The 27,739-nt window shown below is 41.7% G+C and overlaps 1 protein-coding gene across 1 annotated transcript in view; it reads right to left on the bottom strand.

Moving 5' to 3' along the window:
• Positions 1–477: 477 nt before the first annotated feature.
• Positions 478–27,739, bottom strand: part of Nt5c (5' nucleotidase C) — a 39,897-nt gene continuing 12,635 nt past the window's right edge. Inside the window, exons 8-14 of the mRNA XM_077657820.1 lie at positions 25,792–25,894; positions 20,604–20,705; positions 19,487–19,571; positions 14,373–14,513; positions 13,458–13,544; positions 11,874–11,932; positions 478–3,398 (exon numbers count right to left, since the gene is read on the bottom strand). Of these exons, the coding sequence (XP_077513946.1) occupies positions 3,194–3,398; positions 11,874–11,932; positions 13,458–13,544; positions 14,373–14,513; positions 19,487–19,571; positions 20,604–20,705; positions 25,792–25,894 (782 nt within the window). The 3' untranslated portion in view covers positions 478–3,193. The remainder of the gene's footprint in view (positions 3,399–11,873; positions 11,933–13,457; positions 13,545–14,372; positions 14,514–19,486; positions 19,572–20,603; positions 20,706–25,791; positions 25,895–27,739) is intronic.

A 27,739-nucleotide genomic window follows, 5' to 3' on the forward strand; every position in this document is an offset into this window, starting at 1 on the left:
ATGCTTTGTAGTTCATCCCCAGAGTGACTTAGTAAGACAATGTCATCAGCAAATTGCAGGTTACTAAGGTATTCTCCATTAACTATTATCCCTGAACTGTTCTCAATCCAAGCCCCTGTATACCTCTTGTAAACATGCGGTGAATAGCATTGGCGAGATCGTGCCTCCTTGCCTGACACTCTTCCTTACTGGAATTTTATTGCCAGCTTTATGGAAGACTGTGGTGGCTGTGCAGCAAAGTCATAACATGTCATGCAAGCACAACACCCTTGGGAAGAGGAGCAGTGCATAGGAAGCTGCGAGGGCTGACCCTAACGGCTTCAGAAGTAGAATTCATCTTCATATCCAAGCATGCAACTAAAAACTGCTGTTTAAATGGCAGCTGTAGTTGACTGAAAGGTTAGCTTTCACTCAAGGGCTAGAGAATCATGGTTATCAACTTGACAACCAAGCACAAAATTCAAAACAAACACATACTGTTGTTCAAAAACCGCAGACTTTATTCCACTGAAAGGTCAACTTTCATTCACCATGAACAAACTGAAAAACCAGGCTAGCACCTCATAGCCAAGAAATGCATACACTAAACAACTGCCATGGTGTATACCTCTGCCATAAAGCTCAAGCTGATGGGTGCTGCAAGGTAAAATTGTTCTGTTAACAAAAAAAAATGGCAGAAGGTACTAAATGAAGCAGTAAATGGCTATACGACATCAAGTATGTCGTGAAATATCAATACATAAACAAAAGCAATACTTGTAAAGGAGGTAAAAAGCTCAAAAAAGTTGCATGTAAAAGCACTGAACCTCTAATTATTCGGCCTGGCTAAGCTCTATGGCACACTACTTTCCAACTACGCTGTAACTTGACTAAACAACAAAACTCCACCAAAGTACTCTCTTTCTATCTCACAAGACTTGCGCTATTTCTTTTGCCTAAAGACAGCATTTTCTGCACATCTACGCTGCAAAGCATGATATGCACACCGGGACCGTGGTGAAGACTAGACGTCTTATGGTTCCCAACGGCAAGTTACTAGTCAACTTTTTAAAAGCAGCACAGAGGTTTTCACACTTCAGCAAGAAAAAAAAACTAACTTTGACAGGTTTGAAATCCAAAACAGTCTGTACATTGAAAGCCCTCTAGCGTCAGCATATCTCCACTCTTACAGCACGTGCACAGCAATACCCACAACAATGAAAATTCATTTGGCTGTTCAAAACACACTTCCAGCAGCAAGTACGCTAGTAAATGAATGTCCAATAGCACGTTTTTTTTTTTTAATTTTAATGCCTGACTCGTGCTGCTAGTACATGTAGTTGAAAGATTACCATAATAGCTTAAATAACCTTGTGAACTGTTTTCAAAAAGCAAAAAAAGTAAATCCACTCATGTTCTTTCACGCATTGTGAAATACAATGATGCATCAGCCATCTCCTTTGCTTGACACCAGGTAGTTATTTTCAGCATTTACTTAAACACTTCATTAAAAAAATATTTAACAACCTTAGACTTTAAAAGCAAGACCCCCAAAGCCATGTTATGCACACAGTCAGAATCTAAACCTTTCCCGAAGTTAAAAGATTAAACCAAATATTTACTACCAGCTAGTTACACAATGCAGAATAACTTAACACTGTGTTCTTTATAACTGGTCACAAATGCTACTGTGAAACTTCTAATTGGCTGAATGCGAATCTTGTAAAAAATACCAAAACAGCTTCAAACATCATGACAAACTCCGTGAGATTACTGTTACACAAATAGCCTGCCATACTTCCTTTCATATAACAACCAGACATCCATTAAAAATTTCACGATTATGCATATGCAGTACAGTGTACAAACCGTAGACAATAAGAAAATATAGAGCTCCAAATATGGAGCATTGGTGCTGCAAGCAAACGGAGAGCAACGACATCTGCACATGCACTTCTACAACGGAAGGCAACAACTTCGAGTACAAATACTCGCTGCATTTTGTATCAGAACACAAACAGACCCTCACAAAGACAAACACCGCCATCCACTTTTTCACTGTACATCTCTGTGCCACTCATAACACCCACATGCTTCTTTCTCCCGTGTCAAGCTAGCAATAAGCTGCACAACTTCTATTATAACATTTATCTTGTTCGCCTACGCTGGCTGATTTTCATTTGCTTATGTTATTTTATGAGTGTGAGACAATACGGCTACACAGATCAGGATTCCCTGGGCCCTGTGGTTCTTTTCCAATGATGCTCAGCACCTCAATTTTTTCCAAAATTATAATGCGCGCAGTCAAAATACACGAAGTTATCAATAAGAACAGTTTTTAATAGTTTTTAGCATGATGTTGTGCTACCATATAACAAGCCCACCAGACTTCTCTGCCATGTAATACTCCAGAATGGCCAAGTACTTAAAAGAGTTAAATAGCAAAATGGCAAAATCTTACTTAGCCTCTGAGCAATGAAATTCATACCGGCACATATGGAGGTAAGTTGCCCCCTAATATGAAGTAGATATCAGGCCTTGACTCAAAACAAACAAACAAACATGATATCAGTTTCATTAATCTGTTGACTCTCATAAGAGAATTCGTGTCAGTACTACGCCAACACTTAAAAAAAATCGCCAAACCACACATGATGTGCTGGCACCACAATTTTCTTCCACTAAGTAGCTGCCAGTGACATTCGGTGCAACCAAAGCCACAGACTGAGCAGCATGTATAGTAGAGCCCCACAATGATTGTTTCAACAAGGCCCCGGATGGCTATGTAGCTGAGGCCAACCTCACAACAGCCTATATGGTAATATAGATGGCTTGCTAGTCCCCAAACTCCATTCTGATACTGAGATGGTGCTCATCTAAGACATCCTGTCTCGAGGGCACAAAGAGCCATAAATTACCGTTGGAGTCTGCTCACATTGAACAAAATGGCCTGGTTCTCCGAGAGGCAAGCAATGCATTTCAGCAAGAAAAACTGCTGCACCTCTTGTGGCATTGTTTGGGTGGCCATGCATTATGCCATTGTTCAGGTCAGCATGCAGTCAAGAGAAGAGTGCAGTTCACCAGCGTTTCATATTGACAGTGCTGGAAATATCTGCCTTAATTTCTCCCTACACTAAACGCTGCCAGTGTATAAGTGAACTAAGTGGCACTCCCCACCATACAGCCGTGGCATGCTTGGTCAAAAACGAAATACTTAGCTGTGCGGGGTGTGGCACTCGTGGGGGAGGGCTCCACGTCGTGGGTAGAAAGTGTGGCGCAGCGAGTAGTTGAGCAGGTTGGTGACATGGGACATGTAGATGTCAGAGTAGCGGAAGAGGCGGCGTGAGAAGTACGTCGGGTTGTGATGCGTGCGGAAGATGCTCCCAAAGTTGGCGTTGAACAGGGACTTGGTGGTTTTCCTGGGTAGCAACACAAAGAAACAATAATCAGGCAGCGAAAAAAAAAAAGAGGTGGTATAAGGGCGCCGCATGAAAATGACCTGAGGTTTCTAAACAGATGCAGCACTCTACTTACATTCAACCAATGAAAGACCACCACAATTATCGCCACTGATACTATGCTTGATAGTGACACTTTACAGGTATATAAGCAGGTCCAAGTAAAAAATATTTGAATAAAGAAAGGAATTCCCAGTCAGCATGGCCTCCAGTTCATTTTAATGCACAAATGCATCTCTTGGCTTCCACCTTCCATGTTCTGAGCGCAGCAAAAAGTTGCCAGAGTTGCCAAAGCATGCAGCCCACCCCAAAGATTCCAAACCCACAACCTGAGCAGTGGGAGGCCATGCTGTACAGCTCAAGCCTGGAGGACCAAATACAGACGATTCAGTGGGTGCAGCAAACAACTAATGCCGTTGAAACTTTGGACTAAGAACCCATCCAGTTTGGGAGGATGCAAAGCTTTTTACTGAATAAAATGTTTAACATCACCACCATTACTTGGCATGCGTTCAAGAAATGTCAGCTTGACAGTCATTTATGCAATCACTACAAGTTTACTAGCAATTTGTAGAATACAGTCTTTCTTGATCATGGAAAGCATGAGTGAGCTCAATGACTATACTTTGCTGGCCCCTAAACCTTCACTGTGAATAATTAAAGGCACCAAAAAACATGCATATACAAGAGAAGACAACAGGAAAGTGAGACAGGGCACTTCGTCATGTTGTCTTCTCTTGTATATGCATGTTTTTTGGTGCCTTTAATTATTCACAGCGAACTGCTACCAACTTGCAAAGCAAAAAGTTCTCCTATGGCAAACCTTCATGTTTACTGTAAAAGGACCAAAAACACCGCGAAGATGTACGAAAATAATGAGTGCATGCAGCAAAGAGTGCCATATTTTTATAAAAGCTGTTTTGAAGCAGAGAAGAGGTGTGCCAGCATACAAACAAGAACAGGCAAGTAGCTAAACAATTTTGCTTCAACTGATAGATGCAGCAGGAAACATCACACAATCTCGCGCAAGATGTATGTAGCCACAATGCATTTCTGCATCAGTAAGCTTTAGCAGAGTGACGATCTACTGACTTCCTTTTCCTTCTAGGTGGGAAAGATGCACTGCACACAATGAGAAGAAGGAAGACATGACTCTTGCCTCTGGAGCAGCGGGTGGCAGTAAGAGGAAGGCTGCCAGGAGATGTCATAAGCAAGTGCATTCACAATATTGAAAAGGTATATGACACTGAGCAAACTGAGGTGCATAAGAAAACATAGCACAGAACTCCAACTTCGAGGTGTAGAGGCAGACATCTTGGTGTTTGTGACTGCAAGCCTTCAGCCTAGCGTACATAACTGATGTGCCGATGTCAGAGCACCAAAATCGTCAGTCTAGAAGATTTTGAAGAAGGCAAAACTGCTCCTCTGCCATGCACAATTCTACCTAAATTTTGATGGCAGACTCAAAAACAGGCTCGACCTCAGCATATGGATTTTGACAGTGTGATGAGAAGGCCAACTTTTTTAATGTGCAGTGGATGAACAAAGCAAACTTATCCAGAAATGTGTGAGTTAATCTCCACAACACCTATTATTAGAGCAAAACAAACCTACAGTGCCTGTGCTAACACATTTGCTGCTGTATCAATCGCAATGGTCGTCTATAATTTTTTACAGCGAAAGCTTTTATAGCTTTGGTTTGCCACAATTGGTTTGTTCTTAGAAGGTTAATAAAGCACTTCATTCCACTGTAGAATATACAGTGTCAGCAATAAGACCTTAATTACTTGTGGGCTATTTTAATTTAACTTAGTTCATTGAATTGAATTGGTGTTAATTTTTTCAACTAAATTCAATGGTCACCACCTGCTACGGTTGGCAGGTGAAAGCCACGTAGCAAAGTTTGGTTTAGGGGGTTTAGCGTCCCAAAGCGACTCAGGCTATGAGAGATGCCGTAGTGAAGGGCTCCGGAAATTTCGACCACCTGGGTTCTTTAACGTGCACTGACATCACACAGTACACGGGCCTCTAGAATTTCGCCTCCATCGAAATTCGACCGCCGCGACCGGAATCGAACCCGCGTCTTTCGGGCCGGCAGCCGAGCGCCATAACCACTCAGCCACCGCGGCGGCTACGTAGCAAAGTGGAGAGAGAAAATCCCCCTCTCAACGCTTAGGGGAGGATGGAGAGGAAAAGTAGTGAGAAGGAAGAGAGAGAGAAGTTGGCAGGTGATGGATGGCCAAATCAAATCTGGCTGATTGACATTAGTGTGGCTAGGTTGTCTCTTACAGGTGATTATAAGTTCCACAGACAAATGCAGTGCTAACCGGTTAAAACAAACCTATAACAGCTTTCACTGATTAATGCATTAAGCCGGTAAGGTTAGCTCTACAAATTTTTGACTACATGCTAAGCAGTATGCAGTGAACTGTCTAAAAGGTTCAGTAACTAAACGTATTTACTCGATTCTAAAGCACACTTTTTTCCGGTAAAAATTGCCTAAAAATGACATGCGCATTAGAATTGAGTACGAAACTGAAACTATGTCAGCAACATCCTACTGCCATCAGCGGTGTGAAAAAGGTGTGCGTGTTACAATCGAGGGCGCGTTAGAATCGAGTGAATATGATAGTTTCTGCAATATGATAGTTTCTGCAGTGACCTTACACTGACACGTCCCCAGCACACATGGTTTCAGTGCAATAGTGCACCATCCTATGCAATTAGCCATGGTTAAGTCTGGCTCGATAAAGTTCTCTAAAGGTGATAGAATCGGGTGATATTAAATCATGCTCTAGCATGTTAGCTCTATAGAAATGACCTTGCTCAACCCTTTTCTTAGAGGGATACATGAAAAACTGGGACTACCATGCCGGATGCACTAAATGTATAAATTGCCCAAGTTGGAAATGTAATTATAGAAGATGTGTTGAGGAGGTGTGTGAATGCTACGTCCCTGTACAACAGGCCTGCCTGCAAAGTGAAGTGCCTGCAAGGACTCCCTTTAAAGACCAGAAACTAAACAGCACAGATGAATAGAAGCACTAAGCATAGCGTTTTCGGCAGTGGTGTGCATCGGAATATAGCTAAGCCATGTTGTCTAGCAGGGTAATTACCTAATATTGAATAGTTAACTTTTGAACTATCAGAGTTAGGCCAGCCAATTATTGAGAGGAACCTAACTGTATCCGTATCGGATTTTAGATTTTCCAAAACGGCATTCTCGTCGCCACTGCAGCACACAGGCGAAACCGAAACCGCGCGGCTGAGAGCACTAGCCATGCCTACGATGTTGCATAACACAGTGACGTGGGTGTCGGGTGCTCTCTTCACAGCGCCCAGGAGGGAGCAGTGACAAGGAAGAAAGCACGTGACACCCATGCGACTGTGTGGTGCAACCTCTTAGGCATGGCTAGCGCTCTGTCCGGCCGTGCATCTGTCCATGTGCAACCCAAAATTGCTTGCACTACAGTGGTGAAGAGAATGGCATTTTCGACAATGTAAAAACAGATATGTATATTACCTTAGATGTTACCTATATAATATTAGTTGACAGGCCTGCTAGTTAACATGTCCCAGCTGTATACACTAGAATATGCTGCATGCATACACTATACACTATGCCAAAGAAAGCGCTCTTCTAACTACAAAAGCCTATTTTTAAAAACTGCTCACAGTTTTAGGTAAAACATCCTGTATATACACACTAAGTACTAAATATAAACAAGAGACATCTATGACAAAAAATTAATTGTATCCATGCACACTGTCGCCTTTTCAGAGAAGTAACCACAAAAAGTTTTGGAATGAGATCAGTACATTACAGTAGACCTATTTGATGAGAGCAACACCCCGATATACCAGAGTGATTACTGTGGAGTACTGAATGGAGTTTTCGTCTTGTGGTTTCTGTCCACATTGCCAACCTTTTACCCTGCTCCGTGCACTTCTGATTTCGTTTCCATGAATTTAATAATCACTGATTCTGTTAGCATATCCTCTTTGATCACGAAACCAAAGATTCCAGCTTGCTTAGGATTTGACGGTATTAAAACGAAGTTCTTAAAAAGCACAGCTATTTACTCATCTGTGATTCTTTATGAAATTTTTGCAGAGTCAGTGCAAGTGCTATTATATCCCTCATGACTGGAAGGTAATGAAGGTCGTTCCTTTGCATAAATCATACATTACTCTTTCATCACTTAATGAATATAGGCTCATCTCATTAACCGTATATTCTGCAAACTTCTTAAGCACATCATCTATTCTCACCTTGCTCCTTTTCTTGAATCTAACAATTTTTTGTTTCTGTCAACACAGCTTCAGAAAATTGTTCTCATGCAAAGCACATCTTATTTTCCACTAACGATTCGTTTCGCTCAATGGATGCTAAACTTATGGGCGTAGTGCACTTCCGAAGATTACACAAAGAATCATGGGAAAGTCGCCTGCTAGATACACATTTCCGGCTCCAATTTTCTTCCATCACTTGCCTGTTTCATTGGTGTCACTATACATGCTGGCATACTTTATTCACTAAAATATTTGTGCTGCGACACTGCTAATTGTACAGCATCCTCACAAGACCAGCACGTGCAGTGTGCTGGTCTTGTGATTGCCTTGAGAAAATCCCAAAATGTAAGCGTGCGTTGTTGTTGTCAATGTAGCCGTGTAGGCTAGCTGTAGAACACGTGCTGCGACCAGTTTCTCATGCGTTTGAATAAGTTTCGTGCACCAGTCATTATAACGGGTGCTGCGGCGAACACTTTCAAAAATTCTCAAAATTGGGAGTTTGAACTAGAAAGACAATTTTTTGGGAACAGTCACCTGCTGCAGATGTAAGTTACTGTAAACATATTCTTAAATATGCACCTAATTAACTAAAATTCACTAACATATTTTTATTTAAACACAGTCTGGTGGTTAGTGACAATAAGGAGCTCGAAGCCATAGACAAGACAATACCACATCTGTTTTTGAAATAAAAAAAAAAAGTCATTTTCTAAAAAAGCTCTGCAGCGACAGAAAATCTGGTGCTTTTTTTGTAACGATAGCTACATTACAATAGCATTTCAAGCCTTCAGCGTGGCTGCGGCGAACACTTTCAAAAATTCTCAAAATTGGGAGTTTGAACTAGAAAGACAATTTTTTGGGAACAGTCACCTGCTGCAGATGTAAGTTACTGTAAACATATTCTTAAATATGCACCTAATTAACTAAAATTCACTAACATATTTTTATTTAAACACAGTCTGGTGGTTAGTGACAATAAGGAGCTCGAAGCCATAGACAAGACAATACCACATCTGTTTTTGAAATAAAAAAAAAAAGTCATTTTCTAAAAAAGCTCTGCAGCGACAGAAAATCTGGTGCTTTTTTTGTAACGATAGCTACATTACAATAGCATTTCAAGCCTTCAGCGTGGCAGCGCCGTGGCGGTGGCGGCGCCTCCACGCTGTCATGTTGTTGTTCATGTGGTGCGGAGCACCTGCTGACGGCGCGGTGCTGTGGCTGATCACGTGGTTCGTCAAGTGGTTGGTCACATGACGAAGTTCCACTTGGCCAGCTGTAGCTATCGCGTCACTCCAGGTTTAGCCAAAGCTAAACCACCGCCAATTTTTGTTTGCACAAAACTGAAACTGTGCATATTCGCCAATGACGTGCAGCGGTACCTACGGGACCCAGTTTGAATTGCCAGAGCTATTGTACCACCTCACACATATTCTTCTGCTTCGCCACTAGGTTCAAGGAAAATGGTAGTCCTTGCCAACTGTGTAGTCTTCATTTTTGAGAACACTGAAGCAAAAAAAGTGCATGCCATCATAAATGGAGCAGGAAGTTCGAATTTAGCAATGTAGTCATTGCAATACGTTATCAGTGGATGTTGCATTTGCACCCAGCCTCCCCCTGCGCCTCGTGCATTCAGTTTTGGTTTCATGCGGAAAAAGGCACCGAGTTTTCTTACGCTGCCGAGGTTTAGAGAAAGGCATTTTTTTAGTTTCAAAAACTGGTATAGCATCGTCTTGTCCATGGCTTAAAACCTCCACTGGTACTAACCATCATAATGTGCTAATTTAAAAGTTAATTCATGAAATATAGTTAATTAGCTAGTTAGTATTGGATGATTTTCATAGTAACTGACATCCACTATGGCTGACAGTTTGTTCCAAAAAATTTTCATTCTGTTTCAAACCCCTTTTTTTCAAGGAATATTTCAGAGTATTCATGAAAACACCGACTGTTTTCTGCCTTTTGCTGCACCAGCAAAGTGATATGAAACCTGTGCAACTGAGTAGATGATAGATATCTTTTTCTCACAGTGTGTAAAGGCTGCCGGTGGGCTAGCAAAATACCATAAATACCACTGCACACACATTACAAGGTATGTCCACAGAAAGCCTCATCCCATTATTGTTACGGTCGCACTGCAGCTCACATCTTGTGTGAGAACATGCAATGAAGCAGAGTAGAGCTGACGTCGCGTCGGCCTTGCAATGCTGCATTATAATCAGTGATGGTTTATGGGGTCTAACGTCCCAAAGCGACTCTGCCTATGAAGGGCATCGTAGTGAAGGGCTCCGGAAATTTCAACCACCTGGGGTTCTTTAACATGCACTGACGTCGCACAGTACACAGACCTCTAGAATTTCGCCTCCATTGAAATTCAACTGCCGCGGACGGGATATATAATCAGTGATGTTTCACTGATCGTAATGCTTTCGTAGGATAATTAGTACGATAAGTGATGTCAATAGAGTGACTGCGATGAAGTATACGAGCAGGGGAGGAAATATGGAACCAGGAGAAGCAGTAGCAGGCAACATTCCCATGATCCTTTGCCTTGATTCCAGAAACGCATTACACCCATTGCAGGCTACATTTTTCTGATTTTTTGATGCCACTGCTCATGGTTTACTGTTTCTTAATTTCAGTGCCTTTAATACTGGTGTTTTCTCTCAGACCACAGTCAAAATATATCAGTTAATGGTTATAACTCACCTCCTGTTCTCGTACCTGCCACCAAGGTTCTGTATTGGGTTCCTTTTATTGCTAAATTTTATTAATGACTGCCAGAACAATGTAAGCTTTCATATAACACTTTTCACAGATGACTGTACGGTATATCGTACAATTACCAACCCTTGCAATAAAGCACGCTTATAATCAGTACCTTAACACAGTTTCTTGATGCATATCTTTAGCTGCCTTAAAATAACATTCCTCATTATTTTCTTAATGACGTTCCATTATTGTCAGTTTCACTGACCGAATATCTAGACCTTCAAATAAGAAACAACCTATCTTTGAAAATTCATATGAACTACATACCTAGCTAGGCTAGCCACATACTCGGATTCTTAAACTGCCACTTCTCAGCTGCGACCAGCCCCACTAAGCTTCGTCTGTATAAAACACTAGTAAGACCTAAACTAGAATACACAAGTCCTTTTTTAGGGCCCTCATCAAATAACTTTAGCAAATTCCTTAAAGCTCATTCATAACCATGCGATTCACTTTATTCTGTCAAAATAATCTTGAACAGTAAGCATGTCTGCAATGAAATTAACCCTTTGCCTTTTCCCCCCCTCACTCAATGATGTAATTATTTTCTCTTATGCCTTTTCCACAGGATTTAATGCACTAATTCTATTCCTACAGATCTGTTATTTCTTCCTCCGCCTTATGTATCCCCATATATTTATTACAAATTCAAGATGGAGATCCCAAATTCCAAAACAGCCTCTGCGATATCAATCCCTTCATTCTTCGTACTGCTAGTGACTGGAGCCGCCTCCCTGATTCCAGTGCTTAAAATTTCAAGGTAGCCGCTGCCGATTTTGTAAGCATCTCCTTCCTGTAATGCGCTTGGGCCCTGACAGGGCAGATATAAATAATAATTTCTAACTGATATCTTGGCTCCTAAGCCAAAGCTGTAGAAGTCAGCTAATTAATCTTAACTATTTAATCAATAAGGAGCAATGAAGAAAAGCAACGAAATTCTTCACAACCCTCGGCCAGTTTTACTTGCAAGGGACAATCTAGCATGTTTAGGAATCAAGGTCCATTTTAACACAGTGCTGTGCATATTGCAACCCAAGCAGAATACAATCAACTGCAAGCTTAATTTTCAGAACATACTCCATGCAAAGACTGCACAAGTGAACTTTTTATGCAAATCACATATACATTAATCAACAGCTTGCCGCAGGCCGAAAAATATGATGGTATGCTCACACAAAAGTCATGGTTTTCAAGATATTAAACATGGACCCCACTGGTACATACAGCCTTCTGTGAAACCATGTTAAAAGATTGAAAGTTGAAAGAATGCACAAACAGGTGAAAACAAGTATACGTGGCCGAGTCCTACACTTTTCCTCCTGAAAGGTCTTTCCTACAAGGGCCTGAAGTATTCGCACTTCACAATGAACTCACCTCAGCTGATCACGTTCTTGAAGGAGTTGTTCAATAAAGTCTTCAATGTCCTCATGATCCTGAACAGAACAAGTCAGCACAGCATAGCAATTATTTCGGGATGAAGGCAAGGATATGAATGGATAGGAATGAACCCTAGCGCTGCACAATTTTTATCTCTGCTAGAATGAAAGGCTGCATTTCAGCATAGCACGTCTTCCCTATTGAGACAATTTTTCAGCATCAGAGCTACTACAGGCATAATCTGCAACTATTCCACATTCTTCCAATAAAGTGGCAAATATGGATCAGTATATGCTAGGTTATAGCCTCAATGAAATATAAGAAGACATGAAGGAGCTTTCAGAATCTTTGTTCATAAAATTTGACAACCGATGCAGACCATGCCAAACAGGTGCCAGCACACCATTCCGGGTTCAGCAGTCATGTGGCATACTCCAACACAAAAAACATGGCAAATTACAAACAAGCCTTCTCATTTAGCCTAAGAATTTTATTAATGTGCGAGCATTAGAAGCGTTTGTGCAAGCAGAATCGGAAATTGCCATCACGTGTGGCGTGTGACCAGATTGTAAGCAAACTACCACTGTGGAAGGTGGCAGTTAAGTTAATGACTGTTCATGAGAGGTTGTTTGGAAAGAGAAACCATTAACCCATTTACGCTATCACATGATACTCTTAAGGCAGAGCTACAATAGAATCAGCAACAACAGAAAATGCTAACACCTTCAAATGATTCACCAAGGATTGCCTACAAGTTTTTTGTACTTTACTATCACGACATGTTTTGACACAGCACATCGATCACTATCTTGTGCTCCTTTGGACGTAGTCATGCAAGGAATTCCACCATTTCAAATCTTTGAGCAGTTATCACTCCAAGCACTACTAACCCTTTTGAGAGCTCATATGACAATGGTCATGTACCATGACTTTACATATGACATGCAGCATATGACATAACTTCACACAAACCTGGGTGTACACTGTAATGCAAATCCATTAAGCGTACTGCCATTGAAGGAATAGTAAAAACACAAAACTTCCACTTGGTCATGACCTATTATCATAATCAGCCTGACTACGCCCGTTGCAGGGCAACTGCCTTTCCCAAATCTCTCCAGTTAACCCTCTCGTGTAGTACCACCTGCAGCTACCTTATCCCCACAAAGTTCTTAATTTAAATTTCATCCGCCCACATAACTTTCTGCCGCCCCCTGGTACGCATGCCTTCACTTGGAATCCAACCCGTTACCCTTAAAGAGCATTGGTTATCTTGTCTTCGCATTTCATGCCCTGTCCAAACCCATTTCTTCTCCTTGACTTCAATAAGGATGTCATTAACCCATGTTTGTTCCCTGGCCCACTCTGCCCTCTTCCTGTCTCTGAATGTTACATCATTTTCCTTTCCATAAATCAATGTGTTGTCCTTAAATTAAGTTTGACTCACATCTAACATGCATGCATGGGTTGAAGTTTGCACCGTGAAACAATTATTTGGAAGTTTTAAACCTTGCCGGTGATCATCACTACATTATATTAAAACAAGCAATGGAGGCCTTAGCATGCGGGCAAGAGACTTACCTGCATCTCTTCGATTAGGTGCTGCAGAGATTGAAGCCAGCTGACAGTGTGTCGGAACTCTTCAGAGTTAAGGATTTTTATTTCATTCTGTGGCAAGAAAAGCATGAAATAAAGCCCAGCCCAGTTTTGCCACTTTCACTCATAGTATTTATTAGCTCCTCCAGTTAAAAGGAAGAAGAAAAAAAGTCCCACTGGCAGCCACACATGACACTATGTTGAGAAACTACAGGAAATTTAGGTTCATGCAGACATAGTGGCACAAATCTGCAAAAAGTTATGTGCTGCATAAAAAAAAGCTCTGGCCCTGGGAACATACAACAAAGATGTTGAATATGATGTTGGCAAAAGGACAGAAATAGGCACACAGTTCATCTGCATTCCTCTGGGTCATCACTCATGCGTGGTATAATAAACACTTAGCTGATAAATGATAAAAGCTTGACCAGTACCAGTAAGCAAAGCAGTCATTGCAACTGTCAATAAAAATAATAATAATATAATAATGTAGAAGGGCTTTATTGATAGAGGAGAGGTGTCAAACACAGGCAGGGGTTAGGTCAGAGCCAGAGGGAACAATCAGAGCGTGCTAAGAGCTGCAGCTCATGTCTCATACAATGGCGACCAGTGATGGCAATGGAGCACGGCATTGCTGCTTGGTCATCATTGTCTTGCTTATAATAACTACAATAACAATAATAATGATAATAACCAGGTTATCAGAAACTTAAAGGTGCAGCAATGCCTCACTCAGGGTGGGCACCCTAATTGTGCTACAGGAAATTGGTGACAGAAGGAGTGAAAGGGGGAAACAGGAGAGTGTTGAGTGTTGCCATAGTGGAGGGCTCTGGATTAATTTCGACCACCTGGGGCTCTCACACAGCCAGCACTTCTGAAGGGGAGAAGGCAAATGCATACCGCCAGCTCCCAGATGATAGCTCCTGTTCTCCAGCCGTAGTTGAGAGTCAGGTCAGCAAGGTCGCTATAGATCTGGTCACCAAAGTAGAGGACGTTGTTGCCACACCATCCAGTCATGGCTTGGAGCTGAGTGACTGTGCCCTGAATTAGGAGAAACGTAGAGAAATGCAAAAGGTAGCCTCAATTTCTCCCACAAATATGGTAGAGCTAATCCGCAGTGAAAAGGCTCATAAGAAGGAGGTTGTATGGTATAAATGATCACTAATTAGCACTTCAGCCAGTCTTTACGTCCTCCATGTATCAGGATATTACAGGCACATTACACATTTTTAGTGCACCTAAAGCAATGCACACACTGTTGGGCTGTTCTTAAAGTTAATCACAGGTCAAGCCTGACTTCACAAACAGAGATTAATTTTACAGATTTTGGAAATGGTCCAACCACAAGGCAATGAATTTCACTTGTTTATCAACACATCTGTACAAAACAAATCTGGCCACTGAACATTATTCTACAAATCAAATTCAGGAAAAACAAAAAAGAAAGAAGACTGAACCAGCCTTGTCTTTCAAGTCTGATATTGTGGCTGCTATTTCCTATTTATTTCCTATTTATTTATTTCCTATTTATTTCCTATCTATTTCCTTGTTATTTCCTTTGTTATTTGCTCCAATTTCCTTGTTATTGCTCAGTGGATTATGCTACTATAGTGGACTGTCACTGAATCTTAATCCAAACAACCAGTTTACTGCTGATCCAGCCCTGTCAACATCTAGCGTATTAAAAAAAATCTGCATCCCTTGATTCAAGATTTGCATAATACATATTTCCGCTCCCCTCCGAGTATTAATTACCGAGACACGACTGGACAACATAGAGATTAGTTATGTGCACTCGTATGTTTCAAAGACTGAATACTGCTCTCATCTACAGTGGAGGAGATACAATGTATTCTTCTAGCAAACAATAAATTAATGAAATGTAGTATAGGAAACCACTTCATGCCCTCAGCAAAGCATAAAAAAGCAACCATTCCTGCAAAGAGCCCAAATTTCTGCAAAACTTCATTGAATCCAACAAAGTTTGGCACCAGTGGTCATAAAATTTATCCTACACAACAGCACTGCAAGTTTGATGCATAAGTACTGTCCATTCATAGCGTCCAGTGAGACGATAGCCTAGCCATTACAGCCTCACACAAAGCCACCCACCCTTCTCAAATTACACTTACCTTATGCAACAGAAGTTTCGTGAATCTCAGTTTGCAATAGAAGCACAAAAGGGCTGCTTTTAGCTCCCAGGAAAAGCTTGAAAAGTTTGTTGAGATCCAGCTAGGCAGCGACTTTGCAAGTGTCAGTACCAGTGCGTACTGGCACTGACACAAGCTCTATGGTCGCAGTCATCAAGTTTATCACGTCAGTTTAAGCACTAGCTATCAGTCCATGCCCTTGTTGCATCGTAAACGCACAAGCAATGTCAACCTACTGCTTTTTGTATGCTCAAGCAAGCTGTGAAGTGTTGTCTGTGATTGCAAATGTGTGCCTAAATTATTGCTTTTAGGTGGCAACAATGAACAGAACCCTGGGGCACCAAGAGATGTTAAGCAAGTCCAGTAATGATGTAGACTCCCTCTGAAAGGCTTGTAAAGGATAAAAACCATGCCAAAATACTCTCCCAGGTTAGCAGAGTCTAGCGAACCTAATAAAAGCTTGAGCAACAGACGACTGATATGAATGATAGGCTTGAGGCCACCGAAGAAAAAGTAGCTGCTTCACAAGCCCTCAGTGCCGTCAACGGTATCTGGGAGACATCTGGAGCTGTAGCACTATTCCCCCTCCTGGTACACTATAACCTCCTTAGAAAAGATATTCGGATATAGTTATGTACCAATCTGGCATGTTTGACCGATCTTCCTATCTTTGCTATTGATTGAACTTGGATGCTACAGATTCCGTTACAACGTAGTCGATCACACTTGTCTAGTGTGCTCGAGCGGTGCAGTCCGGTGGAAATACAGCGAAATTATAAAGAAGGTAGGTTTAGGTTTATAAGGGTTTAACGTCCCAAAGCAACTCAGGCTATGAGAGACGCCGTAGTGAAGGGCTCCGGAAATTTCGACCACCTGGATTCTTTAACGTGCACTGACATCGCACAGTACACGGGCCTCTAGAATTTCGCCTCCATCGAAATTCGTCCGCCGCGGCCGGGATCGAACCCACGTCTTTCGGGCCGGCAGCCAAGCGCCATAACCACTCAGCCATATATATAAAGTAGGTATTATATATATATAGGCTTATATAAAGTAGGTATTGACTTACATTGATAATACTTGCGCTGGAGAGCAGCCTAATATTCAGGTGAAACGCACACGCACCAGCGCCTTGCCCTCAGCAAAGCAGCTGCGATAAGATTTAACTTCATTTGCTCCGCACCACACCGCTTGAGCGCTCTAGACAAGTGTGATCGACTCTGCGCATTTGAATAGAACAGACTCAATTAGGAAACCCATACGCTAGTTTGAATTTCATTTCATCGGACTTTTGGCAGGGAGTGCTTAACTTCGAGCTCTCTTTTGTGCATCTTGGCGAAGCACGCCGCGATGGCAATAGCTACAATGGCGGCAGCCATTTTGTTATTGTTGTGAATATCTGCGCATGAATGGTCTCCGAATAAAAGTCGACCACTGCTCAACTCGCAGGCCTTGCTCAAAAAATATAAATATAAGCCAATATTAACATACGGCCTTATGTTGAGTGTCGATAAGATAGGGCTGCAGGAAGTGGAAAGGCTCCGCTCCCCATCCTACTGCCGTAGCTTACAGAGGAAAGCTGTGCTATGTATATGTCAGCAGCGTGCTCCTTGGCATGTAGTTCTTTGCGAAGTCACGCCCGTTCACCTTTCATTCATCGACTTCCTGCACAGTCACCAACTTTTGGAGCGAAAGCTGCACTTCTCGCATGCAAAGCTGAAGGTCAAATGATGCTTGGAATTGACCTCTAACTGGAGGCTCGCTGCATGCGTGGCTGTGACGTCATACCACGTGACTTGTCGCAGCTGTTACCGCTTGTTCCGCCACTACGCGGATCGCCGTTCCGACTGCTCACTCTCGCCAGTTGTGTCACGTGACTAACTTTATGATTTGCTCTAGCTGAATAAAGGCCAGCGCTCATCGCCTAGACACCACAGAGACATGGAGCCAAAACCAGTCACCAAGATGAGTTCTTAGAGTGAGCATTGGAGGCGCCGGGCTGGTTCTAGCGATCCCTACAACAGAGAGTGTCATGAAGCCACGTTGGCTAGAGATAAGTCGTGAAAGCGGGCTTGACGAGCTGATGAAACTGATGAAGAACGGAAGGTATGTCTGGAGAAGCAGCGGCACAGGCAACAAGAGTGTCTAGAGCAGAAAAGGGCAGCGGATGCTGGCCTTTTATATGTTCATGTTCATTTTGTATGTTCATGTTTGTTCATTTTTAGCCCTGGCTTTGCTGACACCTTGAAAATGGGTGCTCAAATATCAAAGCCTAATAGTCATACAGCTACCTTCCATTAGAGGGGTTAGGATTAAATAAACAAGGCCTTGTATGCAGCTATGTGCGTTCTGAAGGTCATTTCTTATCCACTTATCCACTTATCCTGTCCACTTCTGTGTCATCCGTGTCCTTTTTTGCACTATGTTTTCTAAGAACTGTTACCAACTAGCCCAAACCAAGCTAATGAAGGTCATACCCATTATAACAGAGTCACCTATGGTTATATAATAAATATCTGTCACCACAGTATCTGGATTCTGCAGACTTCTCTTATAACAGACCAAAATCTTGGACAGTATCGTGGTCAGTTGTAATAAGATTATACTTATATTCATGCAAATAAGGTAAATGAGTCATTTTCCCATTGTTATGTTGCTCCTACTGATGTCTGTAACAGTCGTAGTATCAAAAAATGAGAATATGTCTAACACACCTAGTAAACTCTTCCGTGACAAATGCAAAAATCCGTGATTTTTTGTGGAATTCTGGGTAACTAGGGGCTTTACGCATATCAGGCCATCAAGGTGGCGGGCACGTGTCAATCTCTTTCAGGACTGTGTATTGCTCGTAAAGCATGGTTACCACAGCAGGTGTGGGACTGCAGACTGAAACAGCATCAGAGAGATCTTTCTATCGCATTGGGGGTGCAATTCTTCAAGAGAATACACTACCTGATGCCAAATTGTAACAGCAGCGTTCAATTTTGATGAAAGCACATTTGAAGTGTTTGAGGCATGTAGCAAAAATAAACGTGTATGTCTACTTTATGTGTGCTACGATTATTGCAGAATATTGCAGGTTCAATGTTCTGAATATGTGGAATTTAAAATTTCCCACCGCAGAAAATCCGGGGGCCCTAATCATATCTTTCACTTGTGCACCATTTGTCAGACATGGAAGAAATATATTGCCAGTGCCACTATAAAATGCCTGATGATGACAAAGATGACAGGACCCACAATGGATACTTCATACGCCTGTAAAGTTAAATACCTAATGTAGATGCATTTACATTATGCAAAAGAAACCAAGCAATAGTTTGATTAGCGTGCATTAGCACATGCTGACCGAACCACAATGTACTAGGGCACACTCCACTAAGAAATAACTGTACATCTAGCACAACTCAACTAGAAAAGAACAGGAATTTAACAATAATGTTTTCAAAATCATGCCATCAAAAGCTTTTACGACAACTAGTTTTCATTGCGGCCTACAAGCGTATAAAAATGAATGTACTGCCACGTACTCAGTGTTGCATTTTTCTTAATCTGATGTATGTAAACTGCACTCACGTATGAAACTTATAATAGGCCACGAAACTTGAAGCAACTTCTTAAAATATTAAAATAGCCAAAAAAAAGAGCTATATAATGTGTGGCTCATGAATCGGATTTCTCAGCCTCATTCAATGGTCACTAACACCACTAGCCATGGTTGCACGTCTTTGTAGTGCCTCATTTTGGCACAAAATGAGTGCAAGATAAAACAAGCACTCCTTTTCCTTTCTTTTTTGTTCTTTGTGCACGCAACAGTAATGAAGATGGGAATAAAATGCAGTGCTGAGCGACAATAACACACACCTCTATGTACACCCTGTTCTTCTCCAACTTGGTGACACGTTCCCAGAGTTGACTTTTTGTTCCAGGGTCATAGACACGAAACGGCCTGTGAGTAAAATGAAGCACTAAATCAACACACACATCCTAAAAACAAATCCTTGTATGAGAGACAACAACGACTTCCTTACAGCTCTGTCATAGCATTGTACCTTCAAGCATTCATCTCACTACACACAGGAGCTCTCTTTGAGCAATTTTGCGTTTTTGTATGCAGCTGCCGGCAAGCAAACAGCTAGTGGTTAACACCACTTCTATCCCCTTCAAACATAACTTATGATCTAGTAGGGGAAAAATTTTCATAATTTCACATTTCTGTAAGAAGCCGCCAGGATTGCTTAGAAAAAATTGCAACCTTCCCCGATGATTAATTATGCTTTTTTTTTTCGGCCCCTCATATATCCACATCAGGGCTCAACAGTGTTTCCAAGGTCTCAATTATACTACTTTTGACTTATTCCTGTCATAACAAGTTATGTTAACAAATAAACACATTTTAGGCACTTTAAAGCGTGTATGCTTGCAAAACAAGAAAACAAAAACTGACATTCACAGGAGCCATACCAGAGCTACCGTTAAATAATGGAGTCATCCATTTTAAAAATAACGATTCCTGTGTTCATTGACATGCCTGACTTATCAGACTTAATGCATTTTATTACATTTATATTGTGGAAACTGCGCATTGTATCTGACCCGAGCAAATCGTGAACTGTTCTACCTGGCCTGGGCGAAGGGAAAGCAGCAAGGTTTCAAATATGTTTGGACCCGAGATGTAAAGATTTTTGCTAGAAAATCTGAGAGCGTTCCTGCATTTAAGAGGAAACAGTGGCAGATCTTGAAAACATTGTGTAGTCGTGGGTGATTTGGCTCCATCGATATGTACTGACTTTCCATAAGTTCGCAGTCTTTTCACAGCCAACAACAGTACTATCGGCATTTTAGGCATCAATATTTGCAGCATTCATAAACACTGGGATCACTTCTGTGCATTACCCTTACCTTTTCAATCGTGTTTTGATGCCTTAGCACTCACAGAAATTAATAGGCATTCGTTCCCGTAGCCAGAAATGACACATACCTGTGCTGATCAGTGAAGAACTTGGGCTTCCTTGCTTGAACGATGACGACATCGAAGATATCTTGCCAATCAGGACCAATCATGTATCGCATGCCTACGTCACTGCAGCAACAAAAATAGAAAATGAAAATTTCAGCGTTTTCAATTCAGCCATATAGGAGTGAAATGTTAAAGCGCTAATGGGCAAAACAGCACAAAGCTACCAACCAAAGGTTAAGCAAAGCAATCAATGCCTACCTTGTAAAGAAAGCTCGACAGGAGACAATTATTCCAGTTTTCATGCAACTACCACACATTCAAGGTTTACCATTCCTCATAGCATTATGAGCTGTTGCTAGTTAATCTGCAAATGAACTATCATATGCCATAAAAACAAAGCAAAAAGACTTCACCAATCAACACGACAGAACTACCTAATAACACAAATGCCATCTACCATCCATGAGCAATAAATAATGCAAGATGCATTAAATGTGTATATATATGTTGACTTTATGAGGATTTGCTCACAGACAAATGAACTTGGTGAAGATTGATGAAAGAAGCAGCGTGGCTTTGGCATTGTGTATTAATTTCGAGCATGAATTAAAACTTTTCTTTTTGTAACATAAGAAGCCCCAATCCAATATAAAACTTTACAAAATGAGATAAACAAGAAACCAACTTTTTCAAATTGCTGAAGATCATCTAACACTGCACCACAACTAGGTAGCCACAAAAATAATTCAGGCCATCAATTTACGTTCACAACGTTTTCCTTGTGAAGAGTACAGATAAGTTTCACATTTACACACAACTTGGTTACTGACAGGGAGGGGGCCAAAAGCTTATCAATCTCACTCCTCTCCTTTCTGTCACCAAGTGCAGAAGTAAGGACATATAAGACAATCTTCCTATGATGAGAAGACATTGGAAAAAAGTGCTAAAAAAAAACATGTTCTACAAAACTCTGTGCTAAATGATATCTTTAGCAGTTTAATTTACAACAAGTCAACAGTGTATACATTGATTTCTTCAGCATATTCATCCTACCTTGAAGGAAGCAGGAAAACGTTAAGTTTTCCGAGAATACCTACCGTGGAATGTAGTCTAATGCAGTTGTTAATAAACATTAGGATTTTAAAATACATTGTGGTTTTGATCATACTATCACACTAAAACTTGCTTTGGACATACTATACGAGCGCTCATAAAAATTTTTGCACAAGAATGTCCTCACTAATTACTTTATGAGGCATCTTTGCCTGTCTGAAAATTAAAAGACAGACATTGAAAAGCTATCTTTCAATTATTGCAAACCCACTGCGGTAGCGCAGTTAGGGCGCTCGGCTACCGAGCCGGGTACCCGGGATCGAGCCCGGCCACAGCGGCTGTGTTTCGATGGACGCGAAATGCAAAATGCGCCCGTGTGCTGTGCAATGTCAGTGCATGTTAAAGATCCCAATGTAGTCAAAATTATTCTAGAACTCTCCACTATGGCACCTCATTCTCTCTTTCTTCTTTCACTCCTACCTTCCTCCCTTCCCTCACAGCAAGGTTGAAGTGTCCACCAAGGAGTGAGACAGTTACCACGTCTTTCATTTCCTAAAAACCAATCATTAATTAATGCAACAAATTATCATTGAATGTAGCGAGCATACCTGCTGAAAAAAAGTTGACTTCGAGCAATTTGATCACTGTTAATTTGTGTTTTTGCTTAATTTCAACAAATCTAAAACTTCCAACCAGTTCCCAAGCATTTCTAGGGTGAAATAAAGGGAAAATAAAAATCTTGTTACTTCACACTAATAATGCAAAGTACTGAATAATTCTAACTAGACAGGATTACTAAAGGTTTATAAATACAAATGTTACCGATTGTGTTAAAGGTGCTAACAAAACAATTTTCTGGTTAGCTCGCATGGCCTCCACTGAGAGACACACTATGTATGTCTGTGTGCAAGTATTTGAAAGGCTGCATCAATGAGAAACCCAACCGAAAGGAAACTAAGCAGGCACAAAGCCCAAGGCTTAGGACAGGCGGCAGGTCTTTCTGAGGGGTCAGAAACTGCCTCTGCACATTTTGCTCTTTTGTCCCAAAAAAGTAATGCACCGCTCCACGAGAATAGTGGCTTGTTTCGTGCACGAGTTTTTGTGCCGTCGTCGTTGCGGCGCCATTCTCTAGCAACATGCACCAACTCACCCAACAGTCTGCAGTTCTAATGAATTGCAGCAGAAGCTATGCCAAGCTACAGTCAAGAAGGGGCTGAGTTCAGAAAGTTCGCTTTATGATGGAATGGCTAGTGGCTGGCTGGTACTATTGGCAAGCACACAGATCCTTGGCCAGTCATGCACTATTCTCATGTGACAACAGCTTTGTAAATCTGGTCACCGACCAGCAAACATGGGGCATGGTTTCTGTAACACCACACGACTCGGACAAGAGCAGGGGCAATGATGATAACGACATCCCAGACGTGGCCACCAACTTATGCCAGTGAAACAGTGGCGGCACCTATACTTGCACAGCAAACCTGTACACAGAAAGGCTTTACTGCCCACACATAAAGGGACACTCAGCACAACTCCTTTCAATTTTTGTTTTTGGTATAAATGGACTGCTTGGCTCTTTGTGGCTGGGTTAAGGCCCCAGTTTTAAATTCCGCAAACTGAGAATAAAGAATCCGTGAAAGTTCCACAGTAGACATCAATTAATGCTTCAAAGCGCACCCCATGTTACATTCTTGTTATATTTGGAACCAAGGTATGAATGTAGGGTGAAGTTCTTTTTTTTTTTTTAAGCTCTTCAAGATAGATAAAGCAACCTTCACCACCAGACTTGAGAGCTGCTAGGAGAAGCCAGTTTTTTAATGACCATGGGCAAAGCGTATGGCGTACAAGTGCAAAGGAGAAAGAGGCTATGCATATAGAAAGAAGGTGGCGCAGGTCATCGAGAAAAAGAAGGGGAAGCAAGCGCAGGATTAGGCAGCTAAGAACACCAAGTAGCACCGGCACAGCAGTGACAGTGGCTGCTGCTGCTTCGGAGGCCTCATGCATTAAAACATCAGAGGTTTGGCTTCGCTAGATTGTGGCACACGCATCTGAAGTGTTGCCTCTTAAAGGATCCTTGAAAAGGGTGTTTGAGGTTGGCTACAATACGCTTGCATTATATAGAATACAGGCCATCAAGCATTCATGTCGCGTACAAGACCCCAAAAGTGAGCCAATCATCTATGATATATTTTTAAAATTTGCGCTTCTACGCCTCGGGGCGACCGGCTGTGCCGGGGTTTCGCCCAAATCCACGCGCAACGCATCATGCAGTGCTCATTACGTCAGCAGCGAAGGGCTATCATTGGTTCATTGTGCCAACTCTTTCTGACATCACACAGCTACCATGGCCGCGGCCGGAAGCTCAGCTTCTCAGGGGAACTCCAGCGAGCGTCGGCAGATGGAGGAGGGGCCGAGAGGGTAGGGCAGTTTCATTTCAGTGTGCAGAAGTGACGAGAGGAGAGAGAAAGGCAAGAAAACGCGGAAATTCAAATTGTAACAACAGATAACTCAGCTTGCATAAAATGCGTTAAAAAATTTTTGCTGAAGAATTTTGTGAAGTGGTGCCCTTCACCATCCTATGTGTACTGCAACATTATTGAGAGCCCCTTTCAGAGCCCCTTTAAATAGCATCAATGTGTCCACCGTTTCTGTATTTTAGCATGTCGGCAGAGTTTTTTTTTTCTTTTGGGGGGGCCCTCGGCAATGGTTGGCCCGAACAGTTCGAGATTGCATTTTCGTAATATTTCTTTTGAAATTCTCCTGAGATCGCAAAATGACCACATCGTATTATATTCATGCAAATAAGGTACAACGTACAATTCTATGAAAAATGCTTAATGATTTTTTGCGAAATAGTGGGAAACTAGGGGCCTTAGCAATGGTGGTGTTTGCTGGGCAGCAAAAGATGCATTCATTGCTAAGAATGTCACATCTAAAGGACAGACTTTCCATCACTTTTCCGCCACTTGATTTAAACTCACAGAGTCAATAACAAAAAACATTCTGACCACTATTTGGAGGTGAATGATGGTGGGGTGGGGGGGGGCCTTCGTCTATGGTTGGCCTGAACAGTTCGAGATTGCATTTTCATAATAGTCCTTTTAAAATTCTTCTGAGATCACAAAATCACCCCATCGCATTATATTCATGCAAATAAGGTACAATGCACAATTCTGTGGAAAATGCTTAATGATTTTTTTTGAAATAGCGGGAAATTAGGGGCCTCAGCAATGGTGATGTTTGCTGGGCAGCAAAAGATGCATTCATTGCTAAGAATGTCACATCTAAAGGACAGACCTTCCATCACTTTTCCGCCACTTGATTTAAACTCACAGAGTCAATAACAAAAAACATTCTGACCACTATTTGGAGATGAATGATGGTGGGGTGGGGGGGGGGGGGTGGGGGGGGGCCTTCGTCTATGGTTGGCCTGAACAGTTCGAGATTGCATTTTCATAATATTCCTTTTAAAATTCTCCTGAGATCACAAAATCACCCCATCGCATTATATTCATGCAAATAAGGTACAACGCACAATTCTGTGGAAAATGCTTAATGATTTTTTTCGAAATAGCGGGAAATTAGGGGCCTCAGCAATGGTGATGCTTGCTGGGCAGCAAAAGATGCATTCATTGCTAAGAATGTCACATCTAAAGGACAGACTTTCCATCACTTTTCCGCCACTTGATTTAAACTCACAGAGTCAATAACAAAAAACATTCTGACCACTATTTGAAGGTGAATGATGGTGCAGCCCAGCCACAGAGATATGCAACAAAAAGAAGTCATCGATGTCACTTTGCTAGTCAAAGCAGTCAACAGCAGTAATTTATGTTCTTTACTTACTCTTTTTTTGCCTTTTATAGCTTACTGAAAGTTCGTTTTAGTCAAGGTAGCGTCTACATTATAATGTGGTAATCTACCGAAACAGGCCAACTTCAGCATGTCGGAAGTGTAACTTCAACAATGAAGAACTTCAACGCAAACTGGCTCATTCAGGCAGAGACCACATTCACAATGTACTTCTAGTTTCCTTAAAAATTCAAGCCCGTTCTTAAATTCCAACTTTTAATAATTTGAGCAGATTCAACATGTAGCAATCAAATCAATGTCAGCTGTAAAAGCTAGTTTGGCACCATGCTTAAGACACACTTACACAAATTTGAATGGGCTGTTGGTTACCAGGAACATCTGCTTGCCAGCAGACCGGAGCCGCTCTAGGAATGCTACCAGTTCTTCACGCTTTTCTAAGTACTCACCTGTAATAAAAAGACAACGCTCAGCCAATGAGTTCACCATTAGCATTTCTAATTCGGGTGGGCAAAGAGAGTTAAAAGAGAATGTAGGCATCAGAAGCAGGTAAACAAATACAGCAGTACATAATGGCTTCACTTGGAGCCCTATAAGGTTCACTAAGCTGCATTTACGCAGACATTCTAATTTCTTCCACTAAGTAAAAAAAAAACAATGGTGCCAGTACTAGACAAGGCCCCTTGACGTTCAACAGTGTTCACAGTTATGTTGCATAGACCCCAAAACAGAAAAAAAACTGACTTGAAGTAGCACTACACATTACAAGACTGGGCATGGACAATTACCATATTTACTCGTGCCATGCACCTATTTTTTTCCCACAAAAGTTGACATCAATTTGAGAGGACTGTTCACTATGTGCAAGGAAAAAAAGAAGTTGATAGAATTTTTTGCAAGTCAAAAATTCATACACATCCCTCCATCCACCAACAAAAGCATGTGGGTGACAAGTTGTGTCCCTGCATCAACTGCGTCTGTGTCGCCGGCGTTTGGTGCCAATCACTTCAAGAGGCATTTGCAGTTCCAAGACATGATCCAGTAATTTTGTTATGGCTGAAGATGCCGGCCAATCGTGGTAAGATAAAGCGAACATGCTAAACACTGGCTGTGCAGGTCAGGTGCGTGTTTTTTACACAAGGTTAAAAGAAAGTAAACTCTCAAAGACAAAAGGGGGGGCTCATTATGAGAGTGGGTTCATTACGTGTGCAAATATGGCATCTACCAGCTGCAGGCAAATTCTACATGGTGAACCATGCAACCTAATGTCCTACCCACAAAGAATTCCACAGAACACGACATGCGACCAAAAATTTGGCGTCTGCACTCCTTTAAGGAAACCGTGCAATGCACGTGTATGCAGCATATACCTTTAATTCTTTGTCTGCACAAGGTGGCATTTGCAATGCCTCAGCATCTGTGACAGCACCTAAACTTACTTTTAACAATTTAATCTGCTCAAAAGAAGAACATTTTTGGGGTTGGCCATGTCAGTGCGTAAAGTTTTTCAGCAGCGTATGTGAGGCAGCAAACATTACCCACTCACTGCCTTGGCGATTGCTCAGGCAGGCAGTTTGAGCTCCACTGCTGCAAGGTGAGCAAGACAACAATATTATCCTAAGCCACATCGACACTATAGTATGTTTGCGCAAGAAAAGCGTGAAAACCTCGGCCTGTAGAGGTTAATCGAATACCTAGAAGGTTGTATGGTAACCTCCAGTGTTCAGGTATAGCTTGCTATCAGTCTCCCTGCAGAATGATGTCTCCAGTCTAAAATAACTTGGAAGCACCAAGCCAAGTCGCATTACTTTCTTGTAGCTCCTAAGGACAAACCAACTGCAGAGCATTTTAGTCACGTCTTCAATAAACTAAGGAGAATTATCACCGGCTACATCTATCCACTGGCATCGCACAATGTTGAAACCTGTAGAGACTTTCAGCAATGAAAGGTGCAACCAATACAACTGGCAGGGCTTCTAAAGCTGATCTCAATGCTGACCAGACCTTCCCAGTGCATCAAGTTGGAGGTACTCAGCCCTTGCCAATGACAACATTTGGCAAAAGGATGATATTGTGCTAGCAGACAACCTGACTCATTATGCAAAAGCAAAAGCTCTGCCCAAAGAAACTACAGCCCAAGTAACAAGATTCTTCACTGACTATATAGTGCATTGTCACAAAGCTCCATAACTTCTCATGATGAAGAAGAAAAACAGCATCTTGCTGCCAAGCCTAAGGAAGCACCCATCTACCACAGTCAGACAAGCGACCAGATGGTGACAACCTACCATTTA

This window comes from Amblyomma americanum, chromosome 3 (assembly GCF_052857255.1).
Source record: "Amblyomma americanum isolate KBUSLIRL-KWMA chromosome 3, ASM5285725v1, whole genome shotgun sequence".
Lineage (NCBI taxonomy): Eukaryota > Metazoa > Arthropoda > Arachnida > Ixodida > Ixodidae > Amblyomma > Amblyomma americanum.